Below are 23,147 nucleotides of genomic sequence, written 5' to 3' on the forward strand. Positions count from 1 at the left end.
AGAGAGAGAGAGAGAGAGAGAGAGAGAGAGAGAGATTGTAAATTGTTTTGCCATTGGAAACTGAGGTCCTAGGAAGCTGGGTTATTGGCACTTGGGTCATGAAGACTCATCTTTCTGATTTCAAATCCAGCCTCCCTCAGACATTTACATGTGATGTGACCCTGGGTGAGTCACTGAATCCTCAGTTTCCTCATCTGTAAAATGAGCTGGAGAAGGGAATGGCAAATCACTCCAGTATCTTTGCCAAGAAAATCCCAAGTGGGGTCATGAAGAGTGGGACGTGCCTGAACAAGAACAGAAAGCTGGGAGCTGACTTAATTTCCCAATATTTATCACAGTGCCTGGCACATAGTAATAAATATTTGTTGAAAGGAACTTTGGTGGCCATCTAGTCTAATCCACTCATTTTGTCAGCAAGGCAGGGTCACACAGGTAAAAAAGCATTCGAAACAGGAGTTGAACCAAGCTCTCTGGTCCTAGAGCTGGTGGTGATGCTCTTTCTACCCCATCATTTTGCCTCTCACCTCTTCCATTTTACATGGGAGAAAAATGAAGCCCTCTTCACTGATGATATCACAGACTGTTTAGGTTTGAGGAGGGAGTAGTACTGGTTCTGCTAAGGAATTCTTAAAATTTTTTTATTTTATTCAAAAAAATTTTTAAGCCCTTACCTTCTGTCTTCGAGTCAATACTGTGTATTGGTTCCAATACAGAAGAGTGGTAAGGGCTAGGCAATGGGGGTCAAGTGACTTGCCCAGGGTCACACAGCTATGATGTGTCTGAGGCCAGATTTGAATCTGGGACCTCACATCCCTCGACCTGGCTTTCAATCCACTGAGCCAACTAGCTGCTTCCAAATTCTTAAAAATTTTTAATTAGAATATATCACATTATAAAGCAGAAATATTTTGGGAGTAACACTGCCTTACTGTTTCCCCAAACTATAACTTAGTAAATGCCATAGAAATTTTAGCTCTTATCATCATCATCATCATCACATGAACATAAAATTGGATTCTACCTCAGAATGCAACCAAGTAGATTGTTTTGGGAAAATATATTAAAATCTTTGTACTAAAATTTAGAAAGCCCACAAACGTGTACGTGTGTGTGTGTGTGTGTGTGTGTGTGTGTGTGTGTGTGTGTGTGTGTGTGTGTGTGTATAGCGAGACTGTCAGATGATTCAGAAACAAGAACATGTCTGCTATTGATTATTGAGATTGATGCACATTGAAGAAAACAGATTTTGTGGACAAAATAATGAAAGGCATTGAACTTTCTAGGAAATTGACTTGGATTTCTTTTGGTAACTAACTTGCTATGTCATCTTTCTGACTTTTTACCTTATCATGAAAGGGAGAAGGTTGGAGAAATGATCTCCAAATTGCCTTCTGGCTCTAAACTTTCATGACTTCTTAAAATTTAAGTATTATCCAAGTATTGGGCACTATGGAGTAGCTCGGCAGTGCAGTAGATAAGAGTGCTGGACATGGAGTCAGGAAGATTCATCTTTGAGTTACTTGCTAGCTGTGTGACCTGGGTAAATCACTTAATCCTGTTTGCCTCAGTTTCCTCATTTGTAAAATAAGTTGATGAAGGAAATGACAAATCACACCAGTCTCTTTGCCATGAAAGCCCCCAAGGATGTCATGAAGAGTCAGACATGCCTGAAAAACGACAAACAGCAAAAACTGGGTACTCTGCTGAGTTGCTATGTATGCAGTGAATTAATCATTTAAATAGCAGTGGTTTTGTGTATTTTGCACTACATGATTACAGAACACTTTTTTGATGTACATGTATTTATAGAAAAAAATATAAAGTGCTTTGTAAGTATGAAGTACAAAATAGATATATAATTATATTATAAAATGATATATAATAATATAGCATATACTAATAATTAAATATGTAGAATGTGTTTTATAACCATGAAGTACAAATATATAAGTATGTATGTGTATATATATATATATTTTAATTCCACTACCGTCCTCAGAGATAGGTAATAATAGTACTGTTAATCCAATTTCAAAGGGAGGAAATTTAAGCTCAGGAAGATGTGTTACCCAAGGTTATACAAATGGGTGGTAGAACGGTGAGTTATGCAAATATCTTCTAATAGTCCAGAATTCTTTTTTCACTACATCCCAAATTAATTATTTAAAACAAACATTATTGACTTTTTTATATCATCCACATTTCCTAGTGCATGTCTTTTCTCTCCCAGAGAATTATTCCCCATAACAAAGACTAGAAAATGGAAATTGGGGGGAGGGATAGTCTAGCAAAGCCAATCAATGCATTGAAAAACATGAATTTTTAAAAATATGTTCATCATCCTAAATTGTCATAAAAAATTTGATTATGTTTACAAAATATAAAATCTTGAAGTTTCCAAAATTCACTTAGAAAATCTCTTTTTTCCACTAGAAACAAGATACTGGTCAAGTTCTCTTGGATATGGCTTTTAATCACTTGGGTATAACAGAAAAAGAATATTTTGGTTTGCAACATGGTGAAGATGCAATGGATTCTCCTGTAAGTACAGTCTGTTTGAAACAACCTTGATTTTTTAAAATTAGGATTTAAAAATAAAATTTCAATTTCTTCATTCAACAGAGATGGCTTGAATCCAGCAAACCAATCCGAAAACAACTCAAAGGTTCGTATAGCTTTTATTAATCTGATAGTATTAGTATTGCTCTGCTGTATTTTTTTATAGGCTCACTGTTTTGGATATGATATTTGCATTCTTACTGATCTGAGGTAGTCATTGAGCTGATGTCCCAGAAGGAAATTTGCATGGAGGAGAGCAAGATTAGCAAATAAATGGGAGAAAGAAAATGGAGAAAAAAAATAATATAACCAGCTAAACTCAAGGAAACCAGGCTTCCAACTAATTAATCCTTCCTAGTCCAATGCTTCCTTTTCCCCTTCCCCACACTCCATACACTCAGACTCTTTTACACCTTTTTGCCAACAGAGGTGTATCTTGGTGAGCTCTCTTCTACTCAGATACAAAAACCCTGGTTCCAAAACGTGATTACATGAATACCTCTGAGTATCTTTTTGGGCAAATCAAATAGAGTGCTGGACTTGGATTTAGGAAGACCTGAGTTTGAATCCTGCCTCAGGCACTTAAAAGCTGTGTGAGCCTGGAATCCCAATCTCAGTTTGTTCCTCTATAAAATGGGAATAATAATAGCATCTCCCTTAAAGGGTTGTTTTGAAAACAGTTAATTTTATATATATATAAAGTGCTTTGCAAATCTGAAAGTCCTATGTACGTGCAAGCTATTATCCTCATCATTCTGACTATTTTTCCTCTTCCAACAGGATCCCCCTATGAAGGTATATGTATATATATAAATATATATGTATAGATATATACTCATAAATGTATATATATATACATGTATGTGTGTATATACATGGAGCGTGTGTGTAAATAGTTCATCTCCATATATGTGAAGATAGATGCACAGAAATTCCTGTAATTAACACATGCATATATGAAAAGATTAAAATTTAGGGGTGTGCCTCAGAAATACCAAGACTGAAATTAGATTTAAGGAATGACCTCTGAAATACCAAGACTGAAAAGATTAGAATAATAGGTGAGAGAAGTCAGGAATCCGTAGTTTGTGGGTGAGTGGGGAGGGGGGAGAATAGGAAATGAAAATTAGTATACTGATCAGTGACTGCAAATGAGAGCTGATGGGAGAATACTAGGCACATAGAGAAAGCTTGATAAATACCTGTTGATGAGAAAGGTTGTAGAGTCATGGAAAATGTTACAGGATGTTAGTAGAACAAACTCATTTTCTTCTGCCACTATATACAGCAAAAGAAAACATTGATTAATTCATTTTTAAAAATAACATTTCATTTCCCCCAATTATATGTCACAACAATTTTTTAACGGTAGGCTTTTAAAAAATTTTGAGTTTCAAATTCTCTCCCTTTCTCTCCTTCCCCCTGCTTCCCAGGATGATAAGCAATCTGATAGAGATTCTACTCAGTCAATCCTGTAAAACATTTTTCTGAATTATTCATTAATTTGTTTTGTCCATTCAGACAAAATTTCAAAAATTCAGAGAATTTTTGGGTCAGTGGTAAGATTGTCCAGTTGAATTAGTTATTGAATTAAATTATTATTATTGAGTTTAAAATGGAAATAATTATTGAATTATTAATGTCAATAGCAGATTTAAGGAAGTCATTTTTCCCTTGAAGATAAGACAATGTTGGAAAAGTTGGTGTGTGTTGTTTGTATATATAAAGATACATAAACAAATGTATGTATGGGTATCTACACACATATGTACATATATTTATGAATCCTTTTCACATGACATTGTGGAAGGAGCCATGGTCCCAAGATCAGAGGACGTGGGTTTTTATGATGGTCTTGCTACGTATGATAACCCTGTGGCCTTGGACACATCATATCACCCTCTCTGAGTCCATTTCCTCATCTTTAAAATGAGGATAATGATTCTTGGCTTGTGTGTTTTGGAGGTTTTGTGAGTATTGAATAAGATCACGCACTTAGGTAAATGAACGTGCTTTGAAAAGGGTGAAATGCTATTGAGAATTTTGCATGCTAAGACTATCTTTAGGATTTTCGTTTTTGAATGATGCAGAGAATAGAGAGTGCTGTTTGAACACAGATCCATATGATTTATTTAAATGGGAATTGATGAATACTGTTATAGAAACACTTTACCATTCTATATACTGTTGCCACAGGCTTTCAACAATTGCATTTAGTGTATATGCTTAGCATTTGAAACAAACTTATCTGTGAGTGTGGAAGGAACCAAACAATTGTACTATAACAAATGTTCGTATTGCTTATGGAAGAATCACAACTTTGCATGCATTTTTAAAAAAAGGAAAAATATAATTTCTTTTTGGAAAATATTGTAGGACCTTTCCCATGTACCTTGAATTTTCGAGTAAGATTTTTTATACCTGATCCCAACACATTGCAGCAAGAACAAACAAGGTAATGTATTTTTATATTTTTCTGTGTGATCTGTAAAAATTAGTAATATACTAAGTGCTTTTTTTAGTACTTTAAAACAAAATGTAAGTGCTATCATTCAATCCAAAGGAATATATCAGGTAAACATTTTTAATCATGTAAAATTGTTGACTTTCATACTTCTATATGGAGTGATCACTTTGTGACTTATAAGTGGTTAGTTTTAAATCTTTAGCTCCCTCAAGTATGTGCTTGTAGAATGCAAATTAATCTAAAAGTTACCAAAATTTGAATGTATGAAGGTAAATTTCTGCCTTCTCTACTATTATATCTTTATCATATTCCAATATAATGAATCTCATGGGTCATATACAGATTGTTTCATTTTAGTAATATTTTTATTATAATGGATACTTTGCTCCAGACCAAATTTATAATTTATTAATGCTAGAAGTGCAGTTGAGTCAATGATTAGCTTCTCTTGTTCCTCTGCATGCAGAAAAGAGGAGGTGGCTGACTTTCTCTTTTCTCCAATCTCCAAGTAGTTAGGTCTCTTTGATTTCTTATTTTGTTTTTGGCAGCTTATTTAAGAATTCAGTTGGATTTTCCTGATGGAGGGTTGTTTGAGTTGGGGTAGAGATTGTACTTGAAAGATAAGAATTAATTGTTAATGTCTATTAGCCATTTAACTGCAACTCCTCCCTCCTTCACCCTATCTATAAATAGTCTAATTTTGACATCAACCCATTGATTTTCCATACAGAAAATGACACTTGCCTTGTGGTGAACTGGCAAATTCCTTGGTTATCACACATACATTGAAAAAACTATAGGTCATTTCCAATAACTTTGATAAAAAAAAAAAGGACACCCCCCCAAATTGGCTTTGTAACTCTTTAAATTCAAGATAGCCAAATATTTCACCAAGACTCATTACAAAACAATATGGAAGAGGCTGATTGGGAACCATTTTTCTGTCTGTGCATGCAGAACTATTCAGCATGGCAATTAGATTTACAGATTTGTACTCTGTTATTTCACTGATTTTGTTCTTACCTCCGCATGTCAGGAGGTCTTATAGTTTGTTAGCTTGTGTTCAGGTTAAAGTTGAGAAGATGAATGCAAATTTGAGTGACTCCTATCAACAGAGAGATGGGGCTTGTTCCTGATAGTTCTGTAACAAATGGTTTTGGTAATCAGCTGAAAGCAGTGGGGTGGCATGGGCAAGGAGGTACATAATGGACTTAGGTCATAGGCTGGTAGAATTTTAGGGTCTTTGGAAATCACTTACTTCAATCTCCCGTGGAATGAGGAATCCTTTCTACATTTTCCTTGTCAGATAGTATTGCATCTTTAAATTCCTCCTAGATTATATAGTGTTTTGAGCTAAAAGGATATTAGGAATCATCCTTCTCAAATTTACAAAAGAGGAAACTGAGCCTCAAGTAACTAATACTTGAAATAACCTGTTCTACTTTGGGGGAGTTCTGTTTATTAGAAAATTCATTGCATTAAACTTCTTGGTAATTTCAGTTCATTGGCTTTGACCCTAGAACAGCACAGAATAAGTTTATTCCCTCTTTGTTACAAGCCTTCAAATATCATCTGTTGTCTCTCCTCTTTGGTTTCTCCAAGCCAAACATATCTATTTACTTCAATCATGTCCTATTAGGCAGGAGTTTCCAGACCTCTTACCATCCTAATTGGCCCCTTTGGAACACATTTCAGTTTTTCACTGTCCTTCTTAGAATATGCTGCTTAGAACTGTCCGTAGCACTTGCATTGTGGTCTGACCAGACCAGGGCACTGTGGGGCCATTCCTGTCATCTGCACATTATTCATGCAGGCTAAGATTGCATTAGCATTTTAAGTAACCGCATTATACAGCTGGTACATATGTTACACTTCTGGTCAACCAAATTCCCCAGATCTCTTTCCACATCAATTGCTGCCAAGCCAAGTTGAACGGATTTCATATTGGGTGCAGCTGAATTTTCAATGCAAATCTTGATGTCTATTACTGGTTCCATGTTATCTTGATGGTTTCAGTGTAATATTCTTGGCCCATTGGATGAAAATTTTTGAGAAATTGGTTCTGTTGGAATCCATGGTTAAGGAAGTTTGGGGACAAACCTAACTGAAGAAGCTGGTTCTTTTCTTTCTTTTTTAAAAAAAGAAAATAGAAAAAAAAAGGAGTCAGACAGAGACATGAATTACAATTTTGAAACATACGGTTTGGATAGAGCACCTTAAAAAGAGCTAGTGTTCTGTGCTTCATTTAAAAAATAAAATGTTCTAAGGGCCTCCTCCAAGATTCTGTACTGAACCCTAAATCTCAAGTTAGATGCTAGCTAGCTGTCATAATGGATAGAACACTTGGCTTGGAGTCAAGAAGATGTGAGTTCAAATCTAGGCTACACCACTTACTCGTTGTGGGACCAGAGGCAAGTCCTTTCACCACTGTCTGCCTCAGTTTCCTCATTTGTAAAATGGAGATAATCATTGCACCTAATCTCATAGAGTTGTTGCAAGGATCAAATGAGATAATGTAAATATTTTGTAAATCGAAAAACACTATCATAGGATTATAGTTTTGGAGCTGAAAAGGATCCTCACAGGTTAATTCTCTTCCTATATAGATGAGGAAACTGAGGTCCATAAGCTTAAATGCTTTGTCCGTGGCTACTTATGTAGCAAGTAGTAAATAGGGGATTTGAACCCAGAGTCTAGTGTTTCTTCCAGTACACTGCCTCTAAGTGTATTATAAATATAAGTTATAATTCTTTTAAAAGACACTCTGTCCATTTGATTCTATCTCTGTATCATCATCCTTTGAATTTCCCTGCCCCTTTGGACTCCTGTCATTTACAGAGTCTAGTCATACTTGGTTGCCATTTCTTGGGGGGTGTCAATGACAGGGTATGATTTGACACATGCTAGTTTTTTTTTCAGTTTTCTGATTTGTATTCCCATGTGGTAATTCATCAGATTATGTTAATTAGTTTGATTTGCCAACAAGTCACTTTTGCCATTCTAAAATTACTATTTGATTTTCAGTAACCACTTCCTTTCTACTTCCAACCTTGAAGAAAATCGAATATGACTAACTATATTTGGTTATTACTTTGGGTAAACACATAAACCCCACAGAAAGGCCTAAATGAAGGCCATCACTTAGCAATCCAGATAATAATGACCACGTGCTCCTATGTTAAAAGAATGCAGATCTAAATTCCAGATAGGCATAATTTAACAGTCATATGTTTCCCACATGACTTTTTAAAAAATGTTTTTTCTTTGGTATTTTCTGGATAGATAATGGCAATGATGACCAGAAAGTAACATAATTGAATTCTATAAAGTTATGGATGAACTTTGATACCTTAGTGTTTTTTATTTTTAAAAATTTTATTTTAACTCTTACTCTTTGTCTTAGAATCAATAATAAGTATGGGTTCCAAGGTAGAAGAGTGGTAAGCGTTAGGTAGGTAGGGGTAAGTGACTTGCCTGTGCTTTTTACTGAATATATCATTGAATTGAATATTGAATATAAATATAAATAATAGACTATCAAATATTGAATTTATTGAATATAAATATATAAATAATTAATATAGCTAATAAAAATAGTGAAATTATCTCATAACTTAAGTGTTAAAATGGGCACAGCTGAACTTGGACAACCTGATATTTGTGCACATTTACATGTTAAAGAGAAGTTTGCTTCTTTAAAAAATTGCCAAAATTCTTCTTTTCCCCTTCTGCCACCATTTCTCTCATCCATATTCAGTTTTAGCAAGTGTGTCTTTTGCCATATTGGCCAGATGCTGTAGCTAACTATTCATTTTGAATCTGGATTGTACAAAAGAGAGTGATAGAACCAGCTATCATGTGTGCCACCATCCTAAAGTAAATCCCTTCCATCATCTTCATGGGGATGTTGAACAGTAGGAATATCCCCTTTTTAAAAAAAAATCCCTTTCTATGACTTTTATGTCAGGATCATATTTGGCAGCTGACTTGCTTATAGATAATTATAAAATTCTATCTATAGAATAAGGAATAAAGATGGCAGATTTGATATCCGGTCTCTTAGAATCAGGAAGAACTTGGTTTATATCCTGCCTCCAGCACTTTCTAGCTTTGAATGGCCCTGAACTTTTATTCCCCCATCCATCAAATGGGGGTTGGACTGGAGGACTTCTAAGCTTTCTAAGCAAATCCAACCAAATCTTTGATCACGTGATCATACATCTGTTCCAGTATTCACTAATGTTTTTATTTTTTAAACTTTGTGCCTAATATCCAAGGCAATTAGTTGACTAATGTAGATGAGTCAATGCGCAATTCATCCTGATCCATTATTTAGTGTGCCTTTATTGGAAGGGAGAATTTGTTTTCTAGTCCAGAGAGAGAAAACCTATTGTGAAATCAATTAGCTAAGATACATCAATGTTATCAGATGTCTTCCTTTAGACACACTGCATAGATATCCATGTTTTATCTTGCTGTATTGAGTACCCAGCGATAAATCTTGTGTATGCTGCCAGTAACACACAGAAAACTATAGCTAGATATATATGAACCAATACCTGGGCTAAATTGAGTTTGCCTTCACAGACTAGTCACTTTGACTTATTAATTCTTTTTAATTTGACTTATTAATTAAAATAATGACTCATTCATTCAGGGGACAAATCAGGAAATTAAATATTTGTCATTGTTGAGACGAAAGGAACTTCTTAGTTTGTTACCTTCCTCTAACAATGAAAATCTCAGATGACCAATTTATTTGTCATTTATAGTCTTAGAGAAGTGCCCAAGAACATCAAGAGCTTTCATGTTTTGCCCTGGGCCATTTAGCTGGCATATATCTGAGGCAAGACTTGAGTGCAGGTTATCTAGACTCTAAGATTATCCAGGATGCCATTGGGCCATCATGAATAAGATGAATACGGACGGGAAGTAAGGTAGTCCTTTTGCTTGGGTTCAAAACAGTCAGCTTCATAAGAATGAGATGGGGGAGATGTGGTTAGTCAGTAGTTCATCCAAAAAAGATCTAAGGGGTTTTAAAGAACTTGAAGTTTAGTGGGAATCAACAGTTATAAATGGCAGCCAAAAAAAGCTAATATTTTCTTGCTTTTTTGTTTTTAAACCCCTTACCTTCTTTCTTAGGATTAATAATGCGTATTGGTTCCAAGGCAGAGTGAAAGGTTCAGTGAACTGCCCAGAATCACTCAGCTAGGAATTAGAAATACTTTCTAAAGGTCATTTAAATTGTCAACATTTTTAGTAGGCATATACTGTGCCCAGGTATCATTCTGAGGAGAAATCCTCCTTTTTGTCATGAAAATGACTTCTTTTTGACTGCCTGAGAGAGGGAGCAAAGTGCCTTTAATGTAAGTGCCATGCTTGAGCCTCTGTTCTGTTAAAATTAAGTGGAGTTAAACATAGTTTTCATCATGTGGTTAACTATCAAAGAGTTAACTCATCAAAATACATATTGATTTTGAATTAGAATGATGGAAAAAGCAAACATGCCCTCAGAGGATTCTATTAGAAATTTGGTTAAAAGGCTTAAATTGAATAATTGGGTACACAGCAGACTTCATAGATGACATGCTTATCAAATTTTCAGATGACACAAAGATGAGAGGGCAAGAGAGCATAGTGATTGACAGAATGAGGATTCCGATAGATCTTGACACCCTAGAACATTGGACCAAATTGAGTAAGATGAATACTGATGGGAAGTAAGGGAGTCTTTTTTTTTTTCTTGGTTCCAAAAAATCAGCTTCATAAGAACAAGATGGGGGAGATGTGGCTAGTCAGTACTTTATCCAAAAAAGATCTAAGGGGTTTTAAAGAACTTGAAGTTCAGTGGGAATCAACAGAGTTATAAATGGCAGCCAAAAAAAGCTAATGTGATCTGAGTTGGCAATTAGCAGTAGCATAGTTTCCGGGAATAAGGAGGTGATAATTCTTCTGCACTCTGCCCTGGTCAGACCACATCTAAAATATTGTATTCCATTTTGGACCTGATATTGTAGAACAGATTGATAAGCTGGAGATTGTCCAGAGGAGAGCAATAAGCAAAAAGGAGCTTGAGTTCATGATGTATAAAGATCAGTTTGAAAAAACTGGGAATAGTAAGTTTTGAGAAGGCTTAGTGGCTGGGTCATAAGAGCTGTCTTTAAGTGTCTCAAAAGTTAGCACATGGAAAAAAGATTAACTTGTGCTTTGCCCCAAAGGACAAAACAATAATCTAATTAGGTAAAAGCTTTAAGAAGGGAATTTAGCTTTAAAGTAAGGGGTGGGGGAAAAACTTCCTAAACATGGATAGAGCCATGCAGAAGTAGAATGGGGTAGCAGGATACAATACATTCTTCCTCACTGGAAATCTTCAGACAAAAATTGGGTCACCATTTCTTAAATGTATTTTCAGTATTTTTTTCAGATATATGTATGGTTGGATTAAATGACCACTCAAGTTTATCAGTTACTACTCTGTCATGCCATAAATGGTGCTTCTATTATTAAAAAAGAGAGAGATAAAGAAAAACAAGTGGAAAGAGAAAGAAAGGGAATGTTCACATGGGAAAGGTAGTGGCGAACATTATTGACAAGGTCAGCAACCAACTGTTGACCATCCAACAGTCATTCCATTCTTAGAAAACCTAAAGAACAGAAAGAGTATGATGAAAAATAAGAAGAGTGAAGAGGAAAATGGAAAACCAGGAGGAAAGAGTATTCTAAAAACTAGGGTGGCTTTATGGTCAGAGTGTTGGTGGTGTATAGCTGTGAAAAAATCACAAATATAGGCAAGAATAGTTTCATATTGATAGAAAAATATTTCTGCAATTATAATTTTTAATGGGTAGATTTTGTACTTATCAAGTCACTATCACTTATTTAAATTTAAATAATACTTTTACATTTGTTTCATAGGCACTTATACTTCTTGCAGCTGAAGATGGATATTCTCGAAGGAAGGTAATGAAAATTTTCTCATTTTCCCCCTCTCCCTAAATCAGTATATTTTGAAAAGAATGTTTTTTAACAGCAGTTTCATTTAATGCAGAATCTTCATTCAAAGAAATATTCTTAAAACTACATACTCTGCTTTTTGGTCGTTTCTTGGAGTTCATCTTATATTTCAAGTGTTATTCCTTATAGTCATGCCTCTTTTTAAAGGTTTCAACTCTGGTAATTCTAAACCTCTGTGTTCTGCTTAGATTTCTAAGGCCCTGTTTTTGCTGTAGTTCAGTTGTTTTTCAGTCTTGTCTGACTCTTTGTGAACCCATTTGGGATTTTCTTGACAAAGATACTGGAGCGGTTGGCCATTTCCTTTTCCAGTTCATTTGATAGATGAGGAAATTGAGGGGAAAAGGATGAAGAGATTTGCCCAGGGTCACATAGCTGATAAATGTCTGAGGCCAGATTTGAACTCAGGAAAATGAATTGTCCTGGCTCCAGACCTGGTGCTCTAATCACTGTGAAAGTAACTGGGTTATTACAGTCGGTCAAATTCTCACATTTCAGGTAAAAATTTAAGAAACTCTTGGAAGGAGTGAGAGATCCAGAATACCTTTGGGGAATGCTTTTTGGGAAAAGGGAAAAGTAGAAACCCAAGAAGAAAACACTGAGAAAGTAGGTGTGGTGGAGTGAAGGCAGACGAGAAGAGTAGACATCTTAATTGTTCCTTTGAGTTACTCCTTCATCCCTTAGGCTGATGTTTGACTTCTTTTTCTTTTTTGGGGAAATAACAGCAGGACTAGAGTTATATGAGAGGCTCTTCAGTATTTTCTTGTCTGATTTCTGGCTGTCAGTGCCTCATAATTGAACATTATTTGCCTTATAGGTTTCCTTCACTGAAGATGTTTTATGTTTGGAAAAAGGCTTTCTGGGAAGAGAAAACAGATAGAAAATGTGAGAGGAAATAGGAAATGCTGTAATTCAGTTCAATAAACATCCATTAAAGTCCTACTATGTGCAAAGTTGAGCACTGGAAATGCTTCTATGTAAAAGGTCAATGAATCAGTAAGAACTAAGGACTTGCTATGTGCTGGGCAGCCTGATAAGTGCCGAGATGCAAACACAACACAAAATGAACATTTCTTATCCTCATCATGCTAATTATTCTGGGATAGAGAAGATGGAAAAGGATGTGGGAACCAGGTTGAGAAAGGTCTGATATTTAAGTTTAGGAAAGTTGTATTTTATCTTGAAGGTAATAGGGAGCCATTAAGTGTTTTTTGAGCAAGAGAGTACTAGGGTCAGATCTCTGCATTAGCAAACTTATTTTAGCCATATATAAAGCTATTTCCATAATACACATAAGAGGTGGTAAAGGTATGAGCTAGGGTTTTAAATAGTAGACATGGAGAGAAACACATAAAGATAATTATAGAGATAAAATGAATAGGACATGGAAACGACTGTGATATGGACTGTGAGGGAAGATTTGGAATTGACCCTGGTGACATTCATTTGACAAACATTTGTCAAGCCCTTTCTGTGTGTACACTGTTGGACTGCTAGGTGATAGGTGAGGTCAAGAATTTAGATATAACATTGCTCCTTTGCTCATAGAACCTCATAGAAGGCTTAAGATACAAATCCAGATAATAATATACAATGGGCTAGAGAGTTGCATAACCAAATTCCATGTGAGGTTTTGGAAGGAAATCTTAATACAGCTTGTGGGAAATGGATCAGGGAAAGCTTCATGGAGAGAAGGAAAATTTGAATTGGGCTTTAAAGGATAGGCAGTAATTAAATATCTACTCGGAAAATCAAAGTTATCTCTCAGAAGCTCTCTATGTAGAAACTTCTTAACATCTTCTCCCATCTTTACCTTCCTTGTTTTTGCCGTTGAAGAATAGGGGATGGGAAGCCCTTTCAGGTGTGGTGAACAACACAAGGGCATGGAACCAGCTGATCACAGGTCAAATTTAGAGATTTTGTTTTAGAGCATGAAGTTCAAAGAATGGTCCAGCTTGACTTCATCAGAGTGGGGGAGTAATATGAGCTGAGAATGAAAAAATCAAGTGGCACCAGATTGGGGAGGGTTTTGAGTGTCAGGGAAAGTAATTTGAATTTTACCTAGAATATATAGGGAGCCTCTAGAGATTTTTGAACAGAAGAATTAATATGAGCAGATCTGATCATCTGGTGGAGATCATAAACACAATTTTGGACAAGCTGAGTTTGTTCGGTAGTAGGACATCTGGGTGGAAGTGAAATGCCTCATAATTAGCTGGAAATAGAGTTGTAGAAGTCTAAAGAGAGGTCAGGATTATTGGGACAGATTTAAGAGTTATCTATTTTTAGAGACGGTGGTTAAAGTTTTGGGAGCATGGAGATTGCCAAGCAAGAGAATGTGAAAAGAGAAGAGGTCTGAAGATGATCCCTTGAAGAACATTCTCTTTAAGGAGTTGGGAGGAGCATGAACCAGAGTCCCAGATCCATCAACAGTAGTGTTGAATAGGAGAAAAAATGGTTGATGGTGGCAGATTCTATAAAGAGAAGATGGTCCCAGAAAAGCTAGCATTCAGCACAATGCCTAGCACACAGAAGGCATTTAATAAATATTTATTAACTTGGTCAGTATATCATGCATGAACTTTGGAAGAACTGTTTTAATGGAATGATGTGGGTGTTAAGTGGGGAATGAGACAGTAAGTAGCAAGGATATGGAAGCCTTCCATCATGTGGGAAGGAGCCAGTAGAAAAAAAGAAAGATGGCAGACATGTTTTTGGTTACTTTAACATTCACATTAATATCGCTTCCAACACCTTTCCCAACTCTTGTGACCTCTATCTCCTTTTTATCTCAGCTACCTGCAATGCTTGTGTCTTGAACCTTATTGTAACTTCTGCCCTTTATTCCTCCATCTGCTTCATTCTTCCTATGTCTTCTTCATCCTTAATTCAGCCATCAATCAGTCTCTCCATTCTCTGTTCTTGCAGTCTGTAACTCCTCTAACTTCAATTTAATATTAACCCCCTTTAATCTTAAACATTTCCACTATGCATTGTCCTCCACTCTCAAGTCCTTTTCTTTTTTCTTTTTTGTTTGTACCATACTAACCATCAGCCTTGGGTCATCCCTCTATCCTCCTCTTTCCTGTTGTTATTGAGTTATTTTTCAATCTTGTCTGATTCTTTATGACCCCATTTGTGATTCCCTGGGCAAAGAAACTGAAATAGCTTGCCATTTCCTTCTCCATCTCATTTTACAAGTGAAGAAACTGAGACAAATAATTTAAGTGATTTGCCCGAAGTCACCCAGCTAGTAAGTGACAGAGGTCAAATTTGAACTCAGGAAGATGAATATCTAATTCCTAAATGAACTGGGTCTTCAACTGTTATGTGGCAAATCCTTTATTCTTCCCTTTTTAATTCTTATCAAACTTCCTACAGTTGTCATTCAGACCTTTACATCAAGCTTCCATTGAGGTCCCCAACCCACTCTTAAAGCAAATGACCTTGTCTTTAATGATAATAATTTCTCCTCTATGTTCCTTTATCTCCAATCACACAAATTTTCCCATATACTATTGCATATATTTCTTCACTATTCATATGTGTTATTAATCTTCTAGCCAATATCCCAATCTCAAATCTCTCACCACTACATTACATGCCCACTCAACTGTCAAGGTGATTTTTTGGAAGTGTAGGTCTAACCCTCTCTGCTCTCCATTAACCCCCTGTTTCCTCCAAGATCAAATATATAAACTCTCTGGCATTTAAAGTTCTTCATAACCTGGCCCTTTCCTACATTTCCAGGCTTCTTATACTTTATTTCCCTCTCTCAATCCTACAATTCAGTTCCATTGGTCTTCTTGTGATTCCTTGAGTAAGACACTTCATCTCTCTTAGTTATGCCTTTGTCCTGTCTTCCATCCTTGTAATGCTTTGACTTCCTTCAAGACTCAGCTCAAATATTGCCTTTCCTGTTAGATTGAAGACTGTCTTTTTATCCCCAAGGCTTAGCACAGCATCCCTGGAATGCAATTGGTACCTAATAAATGCTTGTTGGTCAACCAACTGACAAAATATAGAAAATACAGAGTAATTTTAAGGCCAGGAGAATGCTACCTGGAGGAATCAGAAGACTTTAATCTGTGTCCTATCAGGGAAGTCAAAACTGTGGTTTTGATCCTGGATAAGTGAGAGAATGATGATCTAAATGACAAATCAGAAAATGAGAAGGTGCTGTTTTGGCAGAGAGACATTGATAGAAAGGATAAAAGGATCATTAATTTTAGAACATGAAGAGACTTCAATTTAAAAAATTAATTTCAATTTTTTAAATTGATTAAGAGAGAATTTTAAAAACTTATTTAGAGGAGAAAATAGAGCCTTAATATAGATAGGGTTTTTAAAATTTCATCTGCTGATGAACTATCTGTGAAAATTTCTAATAGAGAATTAGGCAAATCAGATAGAAACTTGGGTGAGAGATGATGGATTTGGGAGTTGTGAGGCATTGTGCCTCCCAGAGTTCCTTAGTGCAATCATTTTCTTTCCCAGTGACTTATTAAAAAAAATTAAGTCTATTTATTTAATTAATAATATTTTTCCATAATTCCATAATTCATGTTCTCTCTCTCCTCTTCTCCTACCCCCCTCCCATAGCTAATAAACTATTCCACTGGGTTTTTCCCAATGACTTTCTATCTTCCTAGATGTATGAATTATTCTCAGGGAAACTGGTACTAGCCAATAGCATTTAGGAGTTGTTTTGGTTTTTCAGCTATTATCCTAAAGAATTTTCTGGGTCTTTACATTTTTGTCACAATGTGACTTGGACTATAAATATATAGTAACTGGATTGAGGGTTGGCCTTGGACTCAGGCAAGCCTGGTTTCAAGTCTTGCTTCTGACATAGTATCTGTGGGCCCTGGTCAGGTCACATATTTCACCTCTCAGTCCCTAGGCTACCTGTTCAGATAAAATGATAAATCCAGACTCAAAAACCTTAGAGAATTCCAAAGGGATATCTTAAGCTATTGTCCTTATCATCATTGTTTTTCAAACCTGACATATCATTTTTTGTTGGTCAGTCATGTCTGATCCTTTGTGACCCCTTTTTTGAGGTTTGCTTGGCAAAGATACTGGACTAGCTTGCCATTTCTTTCTGTTACTCATTTTACAGATGAGGAAACTGAGGCAAACTGAGTCACCTAGCTAGTAAGTATCTGAGGCAAGATTTGAACTCAGGAAGATGAGTGTTTTCTATTCTAGGCCTGGTACTTTCAGCTGCATTACTTACATGCATTTACTATGAGTGCCCAAAACTAAGAGTGTTAGCTTTTATAATGTGAAGGCAGCTTAGCCTGACCCCTCACACTAATATCAAAACCTGTGTTTCTCAAGGCTTATCAAGTCCTTAATATTAGATGCTGGGATGAAAACTCTTTTAAAGTTAAAAAAAAAAAGCAGCACCTCCAAAACTATAAGCCTTGCAACTGGCCTACCTAATTTGAGAGGAATGATTTTCTTTCAGTGAAGTTAAAAAAAAATGGCCTTCATTATGATTCATGAAATTCTTTTAAAAATCAATAAAAAGGGTCATCCACCGTTATTTATATTTGAATAGATTGTTCCATTATATGCCATAAATTATTGAATTTTATATTTATTTTTCTTTCCTTCTAGGTTAATCTGCCCTCTTAATTCTGCAGTTGTTCTCGCATCATATGCAGTACAATGTAAGTAGCAAAACAAATATTTTAGTATAATTAAAAGGCATCGAGGAGTTGGGCTTCTCCCATTAACAACATTTCTGCATCTGTCTGCTAACTTCTCAGCAAATCTAGTTCTGTCCCACTTCTTAGAGGTGCCAGCAAGATTTCTAGGTGGAAATGTCCGGGAGTTACTTTTTGCTGTTCCCACCTCTCTCCTGACATGGGGCTCTGTTTTGGTAGGCAAATGGGAAACCAATCGTAGGGTGGCTAAGCCTGCAATTCTGACTGGGAAGTGCATTCATGTTGATCACGTAAATAATATTTTTAAGGTGAGGTTTCAGTAACCTGGATTTTCAAAAATGAAATCTTTGTTTATATATTTATGATTCTCTTGCTAGGCAAATACTGAAAATAACTGGAAAAAGGGAAAGTTAAAAAAAAAGTATTGCAAAAATCGATGTGGTAGGAGTGACCAAGATTTAGGGGGGCAAGGTCTGAGTCTACTCGATCAGAGGATCATTTTTCAAGGATCTACTAAAATCTGAAGCTTTTTCACCGCTTATTTTGTGACTTAAAAAATACGTTTGAATGGCATTACCAGAAAGCAACATTTCCTAATGACTTAAGCTTGCCGCAGAGCCTAGGCTTGGCTTCCGCTTCTGACATATCCTGGCTCTTTCACTCTGCTCAAATTACTTACCATCTGAATTGTAGAGGAGATGCTGATTTTCATTGGTAATGAGAGTTTTCCTCTCCATGAGCTCCTTGCACTAAACAAATCACAGGTCCCGACGTTATCTCTCTATTAGATAGATAGTAGGTAAATAACAGTCTCGATTATCGTTTTGGGAAAAACCTTTTAAAGAATCCCCCATTTCTTACCGCTGTCATGGCAGTCAGTCATGGGTAGTAATCATAGTTATGAATTTTTTGAGGAACTGAGAAATTAAGTGCTTATAGAATTTCCCTGTAATGATGAAATCCTAGATCTGGGTGATAGAAAAAAAATCATAGAGTAAATTTTGGATAAATTTTATAACTATTCAGAATATTGTGTGCGGATTTTAAGGATGAAACTTTAGCATTGAGAAAACTCATGACAGTGGAAATGTTACCATGAAGGATAATGATGATAAATGAGATTCTTTCCCTCTGCGTGCATGCAAATGTTCAAACCACTGTTGGACTTGGGGCTTTAAGAATAAACTCTCTTTATTACTGTATATATCCATGTATAAAATTACATTAAAAAAAGAGGGATGGTGATTGTCATAGGAATTGCCACTTGGCAAAAGAGTGCTTCCTTTTTTAAAAATTCATTGAAGGGTCAGGCATGGAAATTTCTGAAAGGAAAACTTGTTGAATAATATTTATTTATCCAGCAATCTTTTTTTCATCCTTATTATTTTAAAATTTTTTTCCATGGTTACATGATTCTTGTTGTCTTCTTCCCCTCTTCTCTCCCTCCTCCCAGAATTGACAAGCAATTTCACTGGGTTATACATATATTGTCACCCAAATCCTATTTCCATATTATTCATTTTTGTAATAATCTTTCAAAACCAAAAACCCTAAATTATATACCCATATAAACAAGCGATAATTATCCAGCTATCTTGTAAGGTTAAATAAGGGAAAACTGCTTAGAGTTGTTGTAACTGCTTAATGACCAGTGTCAGAAAAAATAAAATGTTGGCACTTAGGGGCATTAAGTAGAACTGAAGAGATTAGGTAATGAACACCTTTGAGAGGTTGGGGCATCGATGCTTTTAGAACATGGACTTGAAAATGAGAATACTTTTTGAAAAGATTCTTATCCTTGCTTTTTCTTCAGCTCTTACTAAAGTACCTCATATATAAATGATGGTTGAATCAAATAAAAGGAGAAAGAAGTCTATCCTTTTAATTTATCAGCAAATATATTAGGAGAAATTTTTTATTAATTTTTAGAATTTTATTTAATTTATTTATTTAAAATTTAATTTAAGAAAATTTTTATTAATTAAATAAATGAATAAATAAATGAAATGAAATGGGGAAAGTTTTATCTTAATTTGATGGAATCTGGGAACATTCAAAAATCGACTTGGAATTCAAAATTTATTAGTGCTTAGCAAGAATCTTTGAGATAGACAAAATTGACCTGTTTCAAATTCAAGGTCCTCTGCCTCAGCCTGTCTTCATTTGTTGCCAATCAGTTCTTTATCCCATCTAATCTTCAATAATCTCTGCTCAGAGATTGAAGTCTTTTCTGGCTTCCTTCTTTCTTAAATATTTCAACTCTTTCCCCACGCCCTGTGCTTTTGGTTTTTAAGTTCTTTTCACGCTTCAAAGAAAAGTCATCTGTCATGAACTTTCATCCTCCCCTTAACACATCCTCACTTTGATATTTATAATCTTTCCAAAACAATCGTCTCTAAAACTGAGCCTTTGTTTGAACTGTTCTCTGGATCCTTGGGCTCGTGGGATTGTAGATTTCGATCTGGAAGTCACCTGCATAGGTCACCTGGTCTAACCTGATCTTACAGATCAACAAACGATCCCCTGGAGAGCCGAAGGGACTTTCCCAAGATTATGTAGGGAGCGAATGGCAAAGCTGGGGTTCATACTTTGTTCTTCTGACTCTAAATCCAGCATTCTTTCCACTTAATTATGCTGTCTCAATTTGATTCCTTCTCTTTTATCTCTTCTAATCAGCATTTCACAAAGTTCTGTAGTTTTCAAAATATCTCTTGAATTCATTTCTTCTCTATTTCAGCTGTTACCACTTTTTTCTAGGTAATCCTCTCCTCACACCTGGACTATTATAACAATTTCTAGTCTTTCTGGTTCAGGAACTTTACTTTTCTCCAATATATCCAGGTCTTTGCTTCCAGCCTAATCTTCCTGTAATAACAGCCGTCATGTTATTCTGCTATTTGCCAGTGTCCTAGAGATATCCGCATAGAAGGATTCACTACTGGTCCTATGAAGGCCTCACTTATAGGTGGCCTCCGATTTCATCTAGCCCCAAGACATGACAAAGACTCAATAAAATCTGTATGTATTCCAAAGGGATTTAGAGCAGTCCCTTTAGATGGCATTGGTCTAAATAGATTTTTTTTTGCTCGCTTTAAAGCATAATAAAGAAAATATTTTTTAAACGTATATTACAGGGGGCAGCTTCGTGGCTTAGTAGATTGAAAACCAGGGCCTTAGGGACAGGAGGTCCTGGGTTCAAATGTGTCTCAGATACTTCCTAGCTGTGTGGCCCTGGGCAAGTCTCTTAACCCCCATTGCCTAGCCCTTGTCACTCTTCTGCCTTGGAAATAATGCCTAGTGTTGATGCTAAAATGGAAAGTAAGGGTTGGGGGGGAAAAGGCATTGCAATATGTAGTCAGACAGACAGCTTTGACTTGGTCTTTGAGTCTTAAATAGATATTGAGTAGAGCCCAGCATCGACTCAGAAGTGGAGATTAGAGGAGGTTGTATGTGCGAAATGATGCGGTCCTTGAAAGGGCACCAAACTGCTGCTGCAAAAGCCCATGTTTTTAACACCAATATCCTCCAGGTGATGCTATACATGCCTGTGAATCACGGAACATCACGAACCCAGAAGAACCCAAATTGCCCTTGACTCAAAGGAAAATGGAATGATTCATGGTTGTTGTAAGTAGGAAGCTGTAGCTCATAACCGATGATGATTCGCATTTGAAAACGGCCATAACAGATATCCTTAGGGATGTGTATGACCACAAAAGGAGACAGGGTAGTTAATAGATGACTGCATATAATTATATGGAATAAAAACATATAATATATGTAAATGTAATATATAATAAGAGTGTAGGGGAACAGATGGACTGCCTCAGGGTTGCCTTAAAATTTAGGATATGGACAAAGAACCAGAGGAGAAGGCCTCCAGTACATCCTAGAGGATGAATCCTCTAGGAAGAAAGATGTGGATAGGAATCATAGAGGATAGGAAGGCACCATTGAGTTGCAAAATGCATCAGTAGGATAAATGAGGTCAGAGATTAATTTATCACATAATATATCAAGTCTAAGCTTCTTGAATTAGCTTCTATGTCTTCACATTCTGGTCTCTTTTCTTTCCTACCATTCGGCAACATCGTGGACAGTGATGGATATGGAGGCTGGAAGACCTTAGTTCAAATCCAGCCTCAGATGCATTCTAGCTCTGTAACTCTGGGCAACCTTTCCCTGCCTCAATTTCCTTATCTGTAAAAAAGGGATAATAATGTCTGCTCTAAGGACAAAATGAGGTAATATTTTGAGATTTTGAAAATCTTAAAGTGCTATATAAATACTACAAGTAGTAGAGATGATGGTGGTAGTAAGAGTGGTTGTAGTAATAATGATGGTGGTGGTTGTAGTAGTAATAGCAATAGTGATAGGAGTGGTAGTAGTACTGATGGAAGTCATTGTAGTTGTTCCCATTCTTCCCTGAAGCTAATTGCTTCCATTGAGTCGGGCTTACCTCCCTATCCCTCACCATTCCAGAACCCTTTCCCTTCTTTCCTTATTTGATTTTCCTGGTCTGGAGTGCCAAGTTCCTTCTTACTCTATTCTAAATCCTGGTTATATTTCAAGTGACTTTCTTAAATCTTACCTCCTCTCTGAAGCCTTCCTTATTTTCTCTTGCTCGTGTATTTCTAATCTCCATTCTCCAGAACAGAGATTAAAGTTACTTGTTCTAGTATGCTAGTGGGCTTGAATTTTCCTTTTTGTGAAATTGTGGAATTTTTCCAGTTTTAAGTTGGCTTGAGTCCTCAGTCCAGTTCCTCATTTTTATCTTAATATTACATCCTTATGTTACTCTGTAGCAGTGTGTTTATCCCCAGGTGCTTACCAGGACTTTACCATGAAAAAAATAGCTTCATTTACATTCTAAGTGTGGCAGAAATTTTAAATCTTTTGTGATATAAGTAAGGAGGAACGTGGAAATGAGATACAAATTTTTAAAATCCTCATCCATTCATCAGATATTTATTCAGTACTTCACTCCGGACTGAACCCTGTGCTAGTCATCAAGGAAGGTATAAAGTTTCTGTAAGAAATTGGCTCTGATCTCATGGAGACAGCTGCAGGTGAAGTAGATTAGAGTGTAGGACTGGAGTTAGGAAGACCTGCGTTCAAATATGAATGAGATACTTTTTAGGTGTGTGACCAGGCAAGTCTTAATAAACTCTGTCTGTCTCAGTTTCCTCAACTGTAAAATACAGATAATAGCATTTATGTCCTAGGGTTGTTGTGAAGATCAAGAGATATAAAAGCTCTTAGCATCATACCTGGCAAAGTAATAGATGCTTAATAAATCCTCCCACCTTTATTACCTTCCTTTTTTTTTCTACCTTTCTCCCTCCTCTCTTCCCTTCCTTCCATCTATTCTTCCCTTCCAACTCCTCTCTCCCCCTCCTTCTTTCCGTCCTCCCCTTCCTTCCTCCTTCCTTCAC

At 36.1% G+C, this 23,147-nt stretch overlaps 1 protein-coding gene across 3 annotated transcripts in view; it reads left to right on the top strand.

Annotated features, from left to right (window-relative positions):
• Nucleotides 1-23,147, top strand: part of PTPN3 (protein tyrosine phosphatase non-receptor type 3) — a 300,638-nt gene that overhangs the window by 129,734 nt on the left and 147,757 nt on the right. For all 3 annotated transcript variants that reach the window (XM_007498053.3, XM_007498054.3, XM_007498052.3), the window contains exons 3-7: nucleotides 2,434-2,541; nucleotides 2,623-2,665; nucleotides 4,936-5,014; nucleotides 11,942-11,986; nucleotides 17,663-17,715. In XM_007498053.3, the coding sequence (XP_007498115.1) occupies nucleotides 2,434-2,541; nucleotides 2,623-2,665; nucleotides 4,936-5,014; nucleotides 11,942-11,986; nucleotides 17,663-17,715 (328 nt within the window). The remainder of the gene's footprint in view (nucleotides 1-2,433; nucleotides 2,542-2,622; nucleotides 2,666-4,935; nucleotides 5,015-11,941; nucleotides 11,987-17,662; nucleotides 17,716-23,147) is intronic.

This window comes from Monodelphis domestica, chromosome 7, assembly GCF_027887165.1.
Source record: "Monodelphis domestica isolate mMonDom1 chromosome 7, mMonDom1.pri, whole genome shotgun sequence".
NCBI lineage: Eukaryota > Metazoa > Chordata > Mammalia > Didelphimorphia > Didelphidae > Monodelphis > Monodelphis domestica.